The following is an 18,666-nucleotide window of genomic DNA, read 5'->3' on the forward strand; positions in this document are numbered from 1 at the left end:
AGCTTTTAGGTTTCATATAAATACCTAGGAGTAGAATAGATGAATGATGTGGCAGTTAAACTTTTTAAGAAGCTGCCAGACTGTCTTCAGAACTAATTGTTTCATTTTCATCACTACCCTCCAAGTAGTATATGAAATTTCTATTTGTTCCACATCCTCTCCAACATCTAAATTTTAGATATTCCAAAGAACACTGTGGTTTTAACTTGCATTACCCTAGTGACAAATCACGGGGAACAAATTTTCATGTGCTTATTTGTGGTCAGTTTCCCTTTATTGATGAAATGTCTGTCTAAGTCATTTGCCTATTTAAAAATTAGGCTTTTTAAAATAATATATATTATTAATATATATATAAATAATAGTATTAATATATAATAATAATCTCTAATTATTGAGATTTGAGATTTCTTCACATAGTCGGGGGGCTTCCCAGGTGGTCCTAGTGGTAAAGAACCCACCTGCCAATACAGGAGGTATAAGAGACACGGGTTTGATGCCTGGGTTGGGAAGATCTCCTGGAGGAAAACACAGCAACCCACTCCAGTAGTCTTGCCTGGAGAATACCATGGATAGAGGAGCCTGGCAGGCTACAGTCTCCAGAGTCGCAAAGAGTCAGACATGAATGAAGCGACTTAGCATGCACACATGCAGATCAATCTGAGAGAACAATATGGAGTCTCCTAACGCATGAAAGTGATGTAGCAAATACAGTATATCTCAACATTTCTCTTGGAAATGTTTTATAGTTTTCAGTGTATAGGTTTTGCACATCTTTTTTCAAATTTATCTCTAATTCCTTCATAATTTTAAGTGATTATAAATGGTATTTTTTCAATGTTTGAGTATTTGTTATTTGATTAAATTTTGTGATTAAATTATAGATACCTATCTGATTATTTTATGACATACTTGAACAGGGCCCTGGGAAGAAGTGGTGAACCCGAAGCCCCTTAAATATTACTTGAAATGTCCTGAAAACGTTTATTGTACTTGCCTAATGCCTGGAACGTGGGGGGAGACAGTTATCACATAGCACAGTTTCTGAACGATATCCCACTCCCATTTCTTTGTATGAATGAGGAATGAGAACAATGTGAAGCTAATATGTCTGGAAAGGCTTGTTTCATGTCGATACAGTCTCAATCAAAATACATTACTATATGTTACATTCAAGATAATTTTTGGCAAGAATATTCAGAGGGTTTTAAAACAAATTTTCAGTCATAATAAGAGATTAGTGTAATGACAATGAATCTAACTAATTAAAATCATTGTTGCCTGTCTAAAGTATGATTGATAACAAGTCATTTTTCTTCTACACTGTATGAAGGAAAAATTAAGAAGCAATCATTTAGACTCAGAAGAATAAAAATGACAGACACAAAATACTAGCTGAGTTCATTAACAAGGAAATTAGCTTCAAATGAAATATTTAATATCTGTTTTTGAAGAGATTTTCAAGTTTATATTATACTTTCTTATCTAATGGCACCTGAAGGAAATTATCTGTCTGAATGACCTGTTGGAGAATAACAATGAGGGACGAATTGTTTTGTAAGAGCTCAATTTCCACCACTGAAATGACCTTATATTTAAGACAACAGGGATAAAGAAAACATTTTATGGAAAAGTACTAAATCTCTATGATGTTTCCCCAATCATACACAAAAATCTTGGGTTACTGATCAGTTACTGATAATTATAAAATCTAAATCAACGACTAATGATATATTTGTACCCACAGTGCACACTAAAGCATTTACAAGATTATCAAGTAAATTTAAACAACAAAACTGTTTTCTAGCACTAATTTTATATTCCAGGTGAAGCTATTCTTTGGAAAAGTCCAGACAGCATGTGTTCAAATTGTGTTGATGCAATTAAATCCATTTGTGTGTGTGTGTGTGTGTGTGTGTGTGTGTGTGTGTGTGTGTGTGTGCATAGACTAGGCCAAAGGTGTTCCCATACTACTATCTGTAATTTAAGATGTGTATGTGAGGAGGGAGTTGTGTATATGTGGAGGTGGGGGGAGGCAGGAAATCAGGTGTGTAATTATATTTTGTATGTAATAAAGCTTCTTTAAAACCAAGATATGATTACCATAAATCTTCTGATGGGTTCCTTGACATTGAAGTTCAATAAAGTATTGTATCCTGGACATATTTATGTTAAGATATGAGAGAAGATGTTCACATCACGACTCTAAGTGCCTAGAGAACAACAGGTCACTCTGTTGTGTCTGACTCCTTGCAACCCCATGGACTATAGCCTGCCAGGCTCCTCTGTCCATGGAATTCTCCAGGCAAGAATACTGGAGTGGGTAGCTGTTCCCTTTTCCAGGGGATCTTCCCAACCCAGAGATCAAACCCAGGTCTCCCGCATTGTAGGCGGATCTTTTACCATTTGAGCCATCAGGGAAGCCCAAGAATACCAGAGTGGGTAGCCTATCCCTTCTCCAGGGGATCTTCTTGACCCAGGAATCGAACCAGGGTCTTCTGCATTGCAGGTGGATTCTTTACCAGTTGAGCTACCAGGGAAGCCCTAAAGGATTGCTGGCAGCCTCCAGAAGCTAGCAGAGATTCTTCTTGAGAGCTTTCAAAGGACGTAAGTCCATGGTGATGCTGATTTGAATCTCCAGAATTCTTTTAAAAAATAACATATTTTGTCTTAAGATACTGAATTTGTGATAATTATCATGGCCACCCTAGAAACCAATACTGAGAAATTATCATAGAGTATGGAATGGATGAGAGGTGAGCAAGACTGGACACAATGACCAATTAGAAGGACCTACAGTAACCCAGGTGACAGAGCTTTAATCAGAACTAATCAGAAGAGTGGCAGTGAGAATGGCAAGACAAAGGTGATGTTGAGAATTATTTAGAAGGTAGAATCAATAGGATTAGTTGTCCATGATTAGGATATTTATGAAAGAAGAGAGTCAGAAATAGTTTCCAAATGTTTGGTTTGAGAAACACTTATTGGAATAGAATCACTTGAAAGGAAGAGACTTGGATGGTGGTAGAGAGAAAATGAATTCAGTTTTGTCTCAGTGCCAAAAGAATTGATGCTTTTGACCTGTGGTGTTGGAGAAGACTCTTGAGAGTCCCTTGGACTGCAAGGAGATCCAACCAGTCCATCCTAAAGGAGATCAGTCCTGGGTGTTCATTGGAAGGACTGATGTTGAAGCTGAAATTCCAGTACTTTGGCCACCTCATGCGAAGAGTTGACTCATTGGAAAAGACTCTGATTCTGGGAGGGATTGGGGGCAGGAGGAGAAGGGGACAATAGAGGGTGAGATGGCTGGATGGCATCACCAACTCGATGGACATGGGTTTGGGTGGACTCCGGGAGTTGGTGATGGACAGGGAGGCCTGGCCTGCTGCGGTTCATGGGGTTGCAAAGAGGCAGACACGACTGAGCGACTGAACTGGATTGAGCATCTAAAGTAAATAAGAGATGTCTAAGTAGATGTGCCCATAGACATGTCTAACTCCAAGTCTATTGTGGGTTCAGAGTTCAGGAAAAAGCTTGGGGATGGAGATATAACAAGAATGATATGACACTTTGGGATTCTCCCACAGTATCATTGAGCATGCTCTCTAATTTCCTGTTTAATCTGTAAATCCTCAACAACGAAGAAAGCTGAGACCAGAGAACTGAGGGAACTAGTTCCTTTGAGGCCACTGCTCTTCCCAACAAGCCAAACTCAGATATCCCTCCTTGTTTCATCTTACGGATGAAGGAGTGGTACTAAGAAAGCAATTCTGGCTCCTCCCAATCAGTTGTGCTGAATGCAGCTGGCCCTAAGTACTGATAGTTTTTTAGCTTTGGACCATTTAGCCACAAATCCAGGACAACAGGAAAAAAACCCACTAGACATTCCATTATATTTTTCATAGATAATCCATTATAATCTTCAAAAAGTAATTTTCACTAAATTTTCACATGTTAATCATAATCCTTACCACACAAAAGACAAAGAAGTAAAGAAAAGGAAAACCCTAAAAGTCTCGGGTGCAGGAAATCGAGAGAAGAATCCTCTGGTTAGAGAAATGAGCTGGAACTTTGGCAGAAGAGCTCATGAGGGGCAGGGGAAGGAGTCCTGCTATGACCCAATCAAGACCGCAGCTGAGCTGGAGCCCTATAAAGTCCTGGAATATTTCTTCACACAAAACACAAGTTTTAGATACAACTCTGTGTGTTGTTACAGGTAAGCCTCAAAAAAGGTTTTCCTTGAGAGAAACAGAAACCCAAACCTTGCAACTGAAAAATCTAAATTCTTTCTATTCTATCTTCATGGTACAGGGATAGGATCAGGGAAGGACAGTACTGGGGGAAGATACAAAAGAGGCTTGAATGGTATATTTAATATTTCATTTCCAAATAAATAAATAATAATCAGATTCAGATACTGCAAAATATTAAAATGTTGTGTCCAAAATTTGTTATAATTTGTATTATTATTTTATTAATTTTTTAAAAAGCAGATTAAGAAATGTTAGATAACTTCTAATACTAATGTCTGTTAAACTGGCTTGGTTTATTCATTTTTTAAAAATTTAATTGTAGAAAAATTACTTTACAATATTGTATTGGCTTCTGCCATACACCTGAACCCACCCCTACCTCCTGAACCCACCCCCCATCTTCTACCCCATCACACCCCTCTAGGTTGTCCCAGAGCACTGGGCTGAGCTCCCTGTGTCACACAGCAAATTCCCACTTGCTATCTATTTTACATATGATAACATATGTGTTTCCATGCTATTCTCTCAATTTGTCCCACCCGCTCCTTCCCCGACTGTGTCCACAAGTTTGTTCTCTATAAAACAAAACCCTCAGAATGGGAGAAAATAATTGCAAATGAAACAAGAGACAAAGGACTGATTTCCAAATACACAAGCAGCTCATGCATCTCAATACCAAAAATATAAACTACTAAATCAAAAAAAATGGGCAGAAGACCTAAACAGACATTTCTCCAAAGAATACATACAGATGGCCAACAAACACATGAAAAGATGGTCTACATTGCTCATTCTTAGAGAAATGCAAATCAAAACTGCAATGAGGTATCACCTCGTCCCCCTCAGAATGGCCATCATTACAAAATCTACAAACAATAAATGCTGGAGGTGATGTGGAGAAAAGGTTTATTCTTTTTTGTATTAACAAGGAAGGGCCTGGCATGTGGCTGAGGTGTTCAGAATGATAAACAATAGCTGGGATAGTTCCTGGAGGGAGGAGTCTTGCTGACAGAGGTCTGCTATCAAATATCACCATTTAACAGAGTGGCCCATGGCTGCATTTGGCAGCCAAGGGTCTGTTCCAGTTGAAGGGGCCAAATCTCAAGAGAATCAGAAGCTGTGACCTAAGGAAACTTAGGCACCATCTACTTCAACTGGCTCAGTTTACAAACTCAGACCCAGAGAGATTAACTGGCTTGCTCAGTGAGTGGATGATTCAAAATCTAATGCTTATGCCAATTCTACCAAGTGTTCTAAACTTGAGTCAAGAAGTAGCACAACATTCTTGGGAAGAGCAATGCTGATGATAAAAAGTAACGATGATGGTGGTGGTGGTGATGATAGCTAATATTTTTGAGCACTAATCTAAATTCTAAGTACTCACTTTAATGCTTTATAAATATCCACTTGATTATTCCTCACAACAATCCACAAAATTAGGCATTATCATCATCTCCATATAGGATCAAAGGAGAACCTCTCAGGGACTCAAAGGACAGAGTGGATCCCAACCAAGGCAGTCTGACATTTGAGCTGGAACTCATAAGCATATGCTGTGCTCAAGACTCAAGTGTTAGGGGAAGGGGCAGGATGAGAGGGATGGGGCAGGATGAGAGGGATGGGGCAAGTAGGTGATCAATCTTTCTCTCTCAGGTTCAACCAGGGCTTATATATTTCCCATTACTACAGATGCAAAGTGTGTATTTGGCTTAGAATTTGACATCATCTGATGCCAGTGTGAATTCTACGTGATTTTAAGTCAGGTAGAGATCCTAAAGCAATGATATGTCAGAGTGTAGAGGGATTGACTTAGTGGACTATACCTGAAGTAAATTCCCCTAAACACAATTTTAGTTTTCATGTACATAAAGAAGTACTTCTGAAAAGAGTAAAACATTTTGCCCTCTGGTGTAGAAAAACCATTATCACAGCAAAAAAATAATGCTTAATCCAAGCTACACTTGAATAATTCACTTTATGTCGACCAAAAAAAAAAAAAAAAAAAAGGGAAAGCAATAAGTAAACCAAATTTTTCTAGAAATGAGATTCTATTGGTTAGTGAATGTCAATAATGTTGACTAAGGATAGCTAGATTTATGACTACTGTTCTCCATCCAAAAAGAAATGAAGCTTGTTAATTCTAGAGAGAGAACTACCGTATCATAGTGGGGTTCTGGAGTTGGGTTACTGAGGTTACATTTCAGCTCGGTCATTCAACTATATACTGTGTGTGTTTAATCAATCTAATATTGCTGTTGCTGCTGCTGAGTTGCCTCATTCATGTCTGACTCTTTGCGATCTCATAGACTGCAGTCCATCAGGCTTCTCTGTCCATGGGATTCTCCAGGCAAGAATACTAGAGTGGGTTGCCATGCCCTCCTGCAGGGGATCTTCCCGACCCAGGGACTGAATCCACATCTCTCATGTCTCCTGCATAGGCAGGTGGGTTCTTCACCACTAGCACCACATGGGAAGCCCCAATACTAGAATTTGGCACTCTTAAATTTTAAAAGAATGGTCAAGGATTAATTTCAATATTACCAATTTGTCAATACTGATCCTTGGAACATCCTCACTAAAATAAAACAAAAATTCCTAGTACACATAAAATTTATTTGTGAGAAAATGAAAATCTGAAATGCCATGTTACACCAACATAGAGAACGCTAACTATAAAATTTGTCTTCCATGGATAAAAATCATAAGGTTTCCAAAGAAGCATAGGTATTACTCAAAAGGATATATATACAGCTGCTCAAAAGACTTTATATCCTAAAGTTAAATAACTTTTTAAGTTATTTGCAGGGAAACAAGTGAAACAAATCAATCTGATTTGTGAAAAGTCAGAATTTCTTGTGTGAAACATTGAAATTCAGAGAAAAGATCAAAAAAGAACACAGACATACAAGGAAAACCAGGTTAGTAACTAGAACATCAAAACCATTAAAATGTCAAAAAATAATCAAAACAGGGAAATAACAAGGTTAAAACTAATAGGCTTCCTTCACTGGAATCTAGTTACCGAACTTTAAAGAGGCATATCTGATTGACAGAAGTCACAAAATGGCAACTCACAGGTCAAACCATTTGCAGAAATGTTCTATTTGATAGCAGAGCTATTTTTTAAGTTATAAAATCACATACCTTTTTCAGAATCCATTTTTTTATGGTTTTTTCCTTAAAAAGTACAAACAACAACAACAACAAAAAAAAACAGCAATGAGCTGGAGCTCAGTAATTGCTCCCCTCATTGTATAAGGGTTTCTGTTTGCACTGGTTTTACTCACCTTATTTTTATTCCTTTATAATATATTACCAGCCTGCCATCTATAGTCAAGTGAGTTGATAAACTCTTGTTAGTGTTAGTTGCTCAGTCATGTCTGACTCTTTGCCAGACCCATGGACTGTAGCCCACCAGGCTCATCTGTCCACAGAAATCTCCAGGCAAGAATACTGGAGTGGACTGCCATTTACTACACCAGGGAATCTCCCCTACCCAGGGATCGAACCTAGGTCTCCTGCACTGTGGGCAGATTCTTTACCATCTAAGTCACCAGGGCTGGGACAAAGTGAAAGTGTTACTTGCATTTGACTCTTTCTGACCCCATGGACTGTAGCCCACCAGGCTTCTCTGTCCATGGAATTCTCCAGGCCAGAATGTTGGAGTGGTAGCTACTCCCTTCTCTAGAGGATCTTCCTGATCCAGGGATCAAACCTGAGTCTCCTGCATAGCAGGCAGATTCTTTACCATCTGGGCCACCAGGGAAGCACCTGGTAGATAAGCCCTTATCCACCATCAAATTAATTCAAGTCATGAAAGTGATCAATTGAAGACAAGTCATGAAAGTGATCAAATTCAGAAAGGATTGCAAGACTGAACATCATTAGGGAGCTTCATTTGTTCACTCACTCATTCGTTCATTCAACAAATATACATTGAGTTGAAAAGTGTCAGATACTGAGCTCAAATAAGAATATAAGCATTTAGGATTTCTTTTCATTAAGAAATTAGGCAGTCTTAAGCAGTCATGAAATTAAAAGACACTTACTCCTTGGAAGGAAAGTTATGACCAATCTAGACAGCATATTGAAAAGCAAAGACATTACTTTGCCAACAGAGGTCCGTCTAGTCAAGGCTATGGTTTTTCCAGTAGTCATGTATGGATGTGAGAGTTGGACTGTGAAGAAAGCTGAGCACCGAAGAATTGATGCTTTTGAACTGTGTTGGAGAAGACTCTTGAGAGTCCCTTGGACTGCAAGGAGATCCAAACAGTTCACTGTGAAGGAGATCAGCCCTGGGTGTTCTTTGGAAGGAATGATGCTAAAGCTGAAACTCCAGTACTTTGGCCACCTCATGAGAAGAGTTGACTCATTGGAAAAGACTCTGATGCTGGGAGGGATTGGGGGCAGGAGGAGAAGGGGACGACAGAGGATGAGATGGCTGGATGGCATCACTGACTCGATGGACGTGAGTCTGAGTGAACTCCGGGAGTTGGTGATGGACAGGGAGGCCTGGCGTGTTGCAATTCATGGGGACACAGAGAGTCGGACATGACTGAGCGACTGAACTGAACTGAAAGCAGACATAGATCTGGATGTATACCAACATGTATGTCATAGAGAGAACTGAGGATAAAACAATGGTGAATTTTAGGAAATGAAATGAGAAATTCTAAAAAGTGCTAACAATTTGCTAATAATTGCAGGGATCTCAAAGGATGAGAATTCCAAAGAAGGAGGGGGTGGTCAACAGTGTAAAAGTATGGCTGAGCAGTGAAGTATGGCTGAGTAAAAGAAGATAGAAAAGAAAAATCATTCTAAGATATAAGTAGCACATTCCTGACATTTAAGAGGACATAAGTAGAGAAGGTAGATAAAGCCAGGTTGAGTGGTGAGAAAATGAGAGTAAAGGGCATAAAAAAAGTGTTGAAGATAGGCTGGAGGGTAGTTGTAATGGGAAATGATGGAGTCGGGTAATTGAGATGGCCAGTGGAGAGGACTGAATATGTGCAGAGACAGATTTGGCACCAGACAGTTCACAAGAACAATCACATGCTAGAATGAATTCCATCTAGATGGAATCAGTCAGTCAGTTCAGTCGCTCAGTCCTGTCTGACCCTTTGCGACCCCATGGACTGCAGCACGCCAGGCTTCCCTGTACATCACCAACTCCCAGAGCTTACTCAAACTCATCTCCATCGAGTCAGAGATGCCATCCAACCATTTCATCCTGTCATCCCCTTCTCTTCCTGCCTTCAATCTTTCCCAGCATCAGGGTCTTTTCCAATGAGTCAGTTCTTCATATCAGATGGCCAAAGTATTGGAGTTTCAGCTTCCACATCACTCCTTCCAATGAATATTCAGGACCGATTTCCTTTAGGATAGACTGGTTGGATCTCCTTGCAGTCCAAGGGACTCCCAAGAGTCTTCTCCAACACCACAATTCAAAAGCATCAATTCTTTGGCACTCAGCTTTCTTTATAGTCCAACTCTCACACCCATACATGACTACTGGAAAAACCATAGCTTTGACTAGATGGACCTTGTTGGCAAAGTAATGTCTCTGCTTTTTAATATGCTGTCTAGATTGGTCATAGATTTTTTTCCAAGGAGCAAGTATCTTTTAATTTCATGGCTGCAGTTACTATCTGCAGTGATTTTGGAGCCCCCTAAATGGACTACCATTAACTTAAATTTTGATATCAGAGCAAAGTTTGGTAACTTTTCTGTAAACCGTATCCCCAAGTTCACTTCTTGAGACACATTCTGGAAAGGTGTTTTCACTCTAAAACTTTCTTTAGTTTGCACCAAAATTCACTGACAATAAATTACAAGAGAAAATCTGTCAATAATCAGTTATGTTTATTTTCTGGTGTTTCACTTGTTATCTCAGTCAGAAATGATTGAAATGTTTATATTGCTTTGCCTCTGCTTGAGATGGACATTTTCCACAGAGGCATTTAATCCTGGACCAATGAAATCAGGTAATATTATTCTTGAAAATCCTTTATATATAATAATAATCAAGAGAAAGCAAGATTAAAGTACAAATGGTATTTTTTTTCAGTTTATACTAGGATGATGATATCTGTTGCCTTCCTTTGTACATTCACATTGAATATGATATTTCTTTCAACTTTGCCATTGGAAATATCTAATGGCAAGTACCTGTTCATCAAACGGTCTCAGTAAAGAAAAAAGAAAATCAAATGCATTTAATTCTTAATTTTCATAAGGTAATGTGCCCTGAGTAAGATGACTTATCAGGATCTGTTTCAGTTCTGTAGCTGTGAACCGGTAAGAGAGAAAGTAAAACCTGCCAACTGATTGGGGTTTTAAAAATAAAAACTCCTGAATACTTTTTAGCAAAATTTATAATGCAGTCTCTTAAACAAAGGCATAATTTGAAATGGAAGCAAACCTGACTGTTCCAAATATTTTAGAAATTGTCCTATTGCTATCTCTTTAGTCACACCTGTATCTGGAATTTGATACCAAAATAAATGTTTATTGCTTATTAGTTATTCAAGTGGTTGATGTAATTTGAAAAGTCTCATAGATAGGTAGATAAATAGACATTTAATTGAGATGTGCTACTTATTGGGAAACATTGGTAGGTATTTGTCTTCTTGTCATGCATTCTGTGAGATGCATGGTACAAAGTCAACTGGGTTTTTTCAGGTGTATATGGGAAGACATTCCAAATGCTTGCTGTTGAGTTTACAAGTAGAATTTCAGTGACCCTGCAGTCACACCTTTATGAGTCCAGCCTTTCAAGCCCATCCACAGTGAATGTGAATATTCATTACCTTCCCTTGCAACTCCTCCTCTGCCTCCACTACCATAGCCAGAGATGATAACCACCACCCAGAACCCCAGAGGTGAACCGCAGAAGGCCTCACTGCCTTCTGATGTATTGTCTGTACAGTCAGGTTTAGGGATTTCAAAATTCTCAACCAGTCATCTTCCTATATGATTCCAAGTAAAACCGTCATACATAATAGGCTTTGCAGAGACTTCTCCTGATCTTTAAAGTCTTTACAGAGATTACAATTGAGGAGAATTGTTACCAAATCCAATGAAATAAAATAGTTTATTACATAAATTAACCATCAATTCCAAAGCCTACTCAAACAGATTCTAAGTTCAGCTGGAAATGGATAAAATTGGATCATCAAGGGTCTGTGTCTGAGGGTAGAATAAGAACTAAATACCCATTATGCTAGAAGTTCAATATGGAATACATTTATGTAGCCTTCAACCAAAAACTCTGTAACATGTAATCTACTTACCCCTGCAAGGCTTTCTCTCCAAACCAATCTCCTTTTCCTAAGGTTCTAAGAAAGACTGGGTCTTCATTGGGCGAGTCTTCACGAGTGACATTAACCTAGAAAGAGAAACAATGAAAGCCTATATGCACTGCATACATACTGGATGATCAAACACCAGTTAATAATGTTCACTTCATTTCTTATTTTTTTAAACTTATTTGTATGAAGAGAAAAAGTACATTATCACTAGAGGGGACAAAGAATAGTATCACAAATTCCCATGCACTCCAAGAAATAACCCCCAAATATTTTGTTATACTTTGAAGCTTTTGTCCAGAAATAATAAATTATTCAGAAATTTGAATTTCACTCAAATCCTCTTCTCTATTCCCATTTCCAACTTCCCATGAAGCAATTACTATGATGAATTTAATGAGTGCTCCTTCAGTCTTTTATCCGTGTTTATATGCACGTGTTTTTAAAATATATGAATAGCATAATACAGTATGGATCATTCTGCAACTTACACTTTTCTCTTAACATTTTAATTTTTCATACCATGCTGCTATATGTATAAATCTAGTTCATTCATTTTAATGTTTTACTGTCTTCTTTCATCCCGTATTTATTTATCAGTTGCCTTGCAGATGTACATTTTTACTGTCTCAATTTTTTGGCTTTTTTTTAACATACACCTTTACATGTACATCCCAGTTTCTCTAGGATATGCTTATCTCTTTGCTAAGAAGAATCCTTCATTAGGATTCATTCAAAACCTGCATTCAAAGGCCACTTACATTTTCATAAAGACTTCCTGCAGGTCTCTACCTTTCAATCATCCTCATGATCTATGTTTCATTCAGTAAGATTTCTTTTTTGAAGATATAAAAATGACATATATGTCTTTATTTTACCATAATAAACAGTATGCTCATCAAAGAAATGAGTATTTCTTGGCATTCTCTATAATTTATTGTAAGCACTCAATAAAAAACAGTAAATTACATGAACAGAAAAGCTGCATTACTATCATAACAAGATTTCTCTACCCATATAGGACTTGGGAAGCAAGTGTATTTGTTGCATGAATGAAGACATAAATGCAGTCGATTGTGCCTTTGTGTTAATTCACTTCCCTCTAAAGCTCTACAAATATTCACAATACTGGCTATGTGTCGTCTAGAAAGGTTAAAATTCACCTTTCTGAAAAATGTAATGAAGTAGAAAAACTAATTTCTTGAGACAATGCCAGACACTTAAACACATTTAAAAATACTATGCTTCAAGTTTTTGAATTTAGAGATTGGATGTCAAAGACCAGAATTTTTATAAGTATTAAGAAGGTCTATGCAAGGTGGAGGGAATTCAATTATTATTCTCCACTGATCCATTTGATTACTCCTCCATAAGGTGTTTCAAAACCATGGGAATGTGGTTTTTAACACTTACCACTAAGCTGTATCAGAGAGATATTCATTTGCATACTAATGAGGATGTCATGGATGTAAATGGAAATAAACTAGCCTAGTGGTTCTCAAACTTCTATGTGTGTGTATCTGTGTGTGTTGGAGGGTGGTGGTCTTGTTTAAAATAAAGGTTACCGAACTCACTTGACTCTTATTCCTGAGGTTCTGAATGAATGGGTTTTGTAAATCTGCATTTCAAAAGGTTAGTGTTTGACAAACATTGATCTATTGCTTCATTTCTGAATCTCAGTTTGCTCTTCACAATGAAACAACTCAGAAAAATTATTTCTGTCAATCCTCCTGGCTGTAAAAATAAGTCATGAACTAAGGTGTAATATAAGTTAAGCTCATTAATTCAAATTAGATATAAGAATACCTATAACTGTATATTAACATTTGGGTTACACAAACAATTATAAATTCAAATTGGCAGACTTATGCAAGCCATGGAGACATTTCAGTGAGTTTTGAAATGTTCTTTAAAAACATGTTAACTGAGGATTTCCCTGGTGGTCCAGTGATTAAGAATCTGCCTATCAATGCACGGGACATGGTTCTATCCCTGATCCAAGAAGATCCCATATGCTGCCAGGCAGCTAAGCCCCAGAGCCAAAACTGCTGAGCCTGTGTACCCTAGAGGCCCTGCTCTGCAGCAAGAAAAGCCACCGCAATGAGAAGCCTGTGCCCTCTAGCTAGAGAATGTCCCACCTGCAATGCATAAGTTCCTGCTCACCATAACTAGAGATAGCCTATGCACAGCGATAAAGACCCAGTGCAGCCACACACACACACACACACACACACACACACACACATGTTACTGAAATACTAGAGACATAAAAAATGGTTCACTTACAGAATAAACCACTTTTTGCTTCTATGATAAATATGAGAAAAATCTATCTCCTATAGTTCATATATGTGAAAAAATAAGTATCTCAAAGAGCAAGAATAAAAGTTTAAAAGTTGTAGTTTCCATAGTTTTTCTTTGTATTCGTGTGCTGTGCTGTGTGCTTATTCACTCAGTCATGTCTGGCTCTTTGCAACCCCATGGACTGTAGCCTGCCAGGTAGCTCCTCTGTCCATGGGGATTCTCCAGGTAAGAATACTGGAATGGGCTGCCATGCCCTCCTCCAGGGAATCTTCCCAACCCAGGGATGGAACTGAGGTCTCCCGCATTGCAGGGGGATTCTTTACCATATGAGCCACCAGGGAAGCCCATATACATAGTGAATAATTCTAAATGTTTGCAGACACCAGTTATGAACATTTGCATCTTTAATTATTAAAAAACAAAAACAAAAACAAAACAATCCGAGGCAGAAAAAGTTATACTATACAGAGATAGCTTTCTAATCTTGATCCGTATACATAGTCTTTTTACCTAAACTACAAAGTACTTGTGGTTTGGTCCACAAAACTGTAGAAGGGAACTAGTTAGGGAGCTTTAGAGATCTTTAGTCTATCTGAACCACCTTGCCCCACAAATGAGAGAGTTATCTCATTTGGATGTGTTTTTGCTGTGTGTTACTTAAATGAGAACATCAATGAAGAGCATCCATGAAGAGCATCCTAACTGTTAGTGCCCCCAAAAGTTGGTTCTTTTTTCCTTATTTTCCCTTTTGTTCCATTTCTCTCATTTATTTCAGAAATTCCATGCTTTTGAGTGTAATTATCCCATATCTCAACTAATACTCTTATTGCCATGATGTGCTTTTTAGAACAAAATCACTTCTAGTTCCAGGTAGATACAAGAGGTCTATGTCTTTATAATCCCTTTACTTACCTATATATTAATTTTTCTATAAAACACATGCAAAGTCTTATAATTTAAAATTTTGGAGCATTTTAAAAATTATGTATAAAATTTTAAAATTAGGAATCAAAATAGAAATTAGATACTTTAAATGGGACACATAAATTTAAACTCAAAATCCAAAATCTTTTATTCATTGAAGAATGAATACAGAATAAAGCATGAATACAATAATATCAATGTATTCAACCAACATGTTTAATGGAAAACAACTCAAAAACAACAAAAAAATGTTTTTGTACAGATTCAGCAGGTTTTATAAGCAAAACAATGTTTGTTGTAAAGAAATATGGAAATCAAAGATATGTGGGGGCAGACCCAGCTGGAGAATAGGGTTAAGTAAACATTTTCCTACCTGTGTGATTAATACATTATAAAAATGAGGAGTCCCCAAATCAAAGCAACTCCCTTTTCAAGCAATGTTCAGCACATATTGCTCAAAAACTGGTCCTATTATACCAAAAAAGTATTCCCTAATGTAAAAAACAAACAAACAAAAACAAAACACTTTTAAGAGGTATATCTGATCATCTAGGGCATATACAAGGAAAGAAACTTCTTCTGAGCTTGGTTTGCCTGCATCCCTTGAGTCATTAGTTAAATTCAGTTGGGTAAGATCTATGACTCCCATGAGTCTGACTGACAACTGAATCTTCTGTGCAACACAGTAATGAATTAGAATCCCATTCACTATATGCCTACCCCCTCCCACAAAACATCTCTGGTGAAACTTATGTTCATGATTCTCTTTCTGGTACTTCTAATTTAATGAACGTCTGTGCATGTACTCACATGCACCTCATTCCATGCATAAATACCATATGTTTACTTGGTTTTAAACTTAATATAAATATCATGCCACCCATATGCTTCAACTTGTTTCTTTTGATCAGCATTCCATTTGACTTATCCAATTCATCCATGTTAATATATGTGGATATAGTTTATTTCCTGTTTGTATAGTATGCCATTATATGAATATTATATAATTTATTAATTCTTATATATATGTGAGTTTTTCCAGGTTTATGTTGTTATATTTGAGTTTTGCGCTATTAACATTACTCATGAATATTTTTGCATGTCTCGTGGTAGCCATGGGTAAGTGTTTCACTAGGATCACTACTTAACGAATGAAGAACATGGTTATAAAGTACATGCATCTTCTCTTTCACTAGGTATTAACTAGTCTTGGTACAAAGAAGTCAAAACAACTTATTAATGCATTTCTACCATCAGTGAATGAAAGTTCATTTTGTACTAAGCTGTCATCAACACTTGTTGCTTTTATTATCCTATGGGCCATTAGTATTTTTTGTGATGTATATGATTATGATTTTTGCTGATTTTTCTATTGAACTGATTGTCATTTTTATTGATTCATAAGACTCTGGTTTATCTTTTTATTGTGTTTATGATGCTTCACACCAAACTTATTAATTTAAATGTGATCATATTTAACCATATTATTCCTTATTGATGGTGCTTTAGAATTCTCATTTAAGAAATTCTTCCCTATCCAAACATGATAGAGATATTCTCCACATTGTCTTTTGCTTTTTCCTATTTTCCTCTTTTACATTGAGGTCTGGAATTGACTTTTCTGTACACTGTGATCCAGTTTTATGTATTGGAATCTATGTTACCAGTGCTGTCCCAAATCAAGTTTCCATAGATCATGGATCTTTACTTGAACTCACTATTCCTATTCTGACATATTTACCTAGTTCTTAATAGAATTAAGATTACATTTGCTTCATTACTTTAACCTTACAATGAGTCTTTATATCTACTAAAGTAATTCTCCCCAATATATTCTTAGTCCTTCCAAATGTTTTAGACATTTTGGTCTTTTGCTAGTGTCTTTTAATAAAATTTGCTTCTTAAACAAATTGAATACTTTCTGTTAACTATATTCTTCAGTTCAGTTCAGTCGCTCAGTTGTGTCCGACTCTTTGCGACCCCACGAAATGCAGCACGCCAGGCCTCCCTGTCCATCATCAACTCCCAGAGTTCACTCAAACTAATATCCATCGAGTCAGTGATGCCATCCAGTCATCTCATCCTCTGTCTTCCCCTTCTCCTCCTGCCCCCAATCCCTCCCAGCATCAGGGTCTTTTCCAATGAGTCAACTCTTCACATGAGGTGGCCAAAGTACTGGAGTTTCAGCTTTAGCATCATTCTTTCCAAAGAACACCCAGGACTGTTCTCCTTTAGGATGAACTGGTTGGATTTCCTTGAAGTCCAAGGGACTCTCAAGAGTCTTCTCCAACACCACAGTTCAAAAGCATCAATTCTTCAGTGCTCAGCTTTCTTCACAGTACAACTCTCACATCCATACATGACTACTGGAAAAACCACAGCCTTGATTAGACGGACCTTTGTTGGCAAAGTAATGTCTCTGCTTTTGAATATGCTATCTAGGTTGGTGATAACTTTCCTTCTAAGGAGTAAGCGTCCTTTAATTCCATGGCTGCAATCACCATCTGCAGTGATTTTGGAGCCCCCCAAAATAAAATCTGACACTGTTTCCACTGTTTCCCCATCTATTTCTCATGAAGTGATGTGACCAGATGCGATGATCTTCATTTTCTGAATGTTGAGCTTTAAGCCAACTTTTTCACTCTCCACTTTCACTTTAATCAAGAGATTTTTTAGTTCCTCTTCACTTTCTGCCATAAGGGTGGTGTCATCTGCATATCTGAGGTTATTGATATTTCTCCCGGCAATCTTGATTCCAGCTTGTGTTTCTTCCAGTCCAGCATTTCTCATGATGTACTCTGCATATAAGTTAAATAAGCAAGGTGACAGTATACAGCCTTGACATACTCCTTTTCCTATTTGGAACCAGTCTGTTGTTCCATGTCCAGTTATAACTGTTGCTTCCTGACCTGCATACAAATTACTCAAGAGGCAGATCAGGTGGTCTGGTATTCCCATCTCTTTCAGAACTTTCCACAGTTTATTGTGATCCACATAGTCAAAGGCTTTGGCATAGTCAATAAAGCAGAAAGAGATGTTTTTCTGGAACTCTCTTGCTTTTTCCATGATCCAGCAGATGTTGGCAATTTGATCTCTGGTTCCTCTGCCTCTTCTAAAACCATCTTGAACATCGGAAGTTCACGGTTCACGTATTGCTGAAGCCTGGCTTGGAGAATTTTGAGCATTACTTTACTAGCATGTGAGATGAGTGCAATTGTGCAGTAGTTTGAGCACTCTTTGGCATTGCCTTTCTTTGGGACTGGAATGAAAATTGACCTTTTCCAGTCCTGTGGCCACTGCTGAGCCTTCCAAATTTGCTGGCAGATTGAGTGCAGCACTTTCATGGCATCATCTTTTAGGATTTGAAATAGCTCAACTGGAATTCCATCACCTCCACTAGCTTTGTTCATAGTGATGTTCCTAAGGCCAACTTGACTTCGCATTTCAGGATGTCTGGCTCTAGGTCAGTGATCACACCATCGTGATTATCTGGGCCATGAAGATCTTTTTTATACAGTTCTTCTGTGTATTCTTGCCGTCTCTTCTTAATATCTTCTGCTTCTGTTAGGTCCATACCATTTCTGTCCTTTATTGAGCCCATCTTTGCATGAAATGTTCCCTTGGTATCTCTAATTTTCTTGAAGAGATATTTAGTCTTTCCCATTCTGTTGTTTTCCTCTATTTCTTGCATTGATCGCTGAGGAAGGCTTTCTTATCTCTTCTTGCTATTCTTTGGAACTGTATTCAGATGCTTCTGTCTTTCCTTTTCTCCTTTGCTTTTCACTTCTCTTCTTTTCACAGCTATTATAAGGCCTTCCCAGACAGCTATTTTTGCTTTTTTGCATTTCTTTTCCATGCTATATTCTTAAGTACTTGAT

The 18,666-nt window shown here is 37.6% G+C and overlaps 1 protein-coding gene across 2 annotated transcripts in view; it reads right to left on the minus strand.

The window, feature by feature from the left end:
- The window catches only part of PRKG1 (protein kinase cGMP-dependent 1), a 1,418,431-nt gene that overhangs the window by 231,693 nt on the left and 1,168,072 nt on the right, over positions 1-18,666 (minus strand). For both annotated transcript variants that reach the window (XM_005225353.4, NM_174436.2), the window contains 1 exon segment: positions 11,546-11,640. In XM_005225353.4, the coding sequence (XP_005225410.2) occupies positions 11,546-11,640 (95 nt within the window).

Source organism: Bos taurus, chromosome 26 (genome assembly GCF_002263795.3).
Source record: "Bos taurus isolate L1 Dominette 01449 registration number 42190680 breed Hereford chromosome 26, ARS-UCD2.0, whole genome shotgun sequence".
Taxonomy (NCBI): Eukaryota; Metazoa; Chordata; class Mammalia; order Artiodactyla; family Bovidae; genus Bos; species Bos taurus.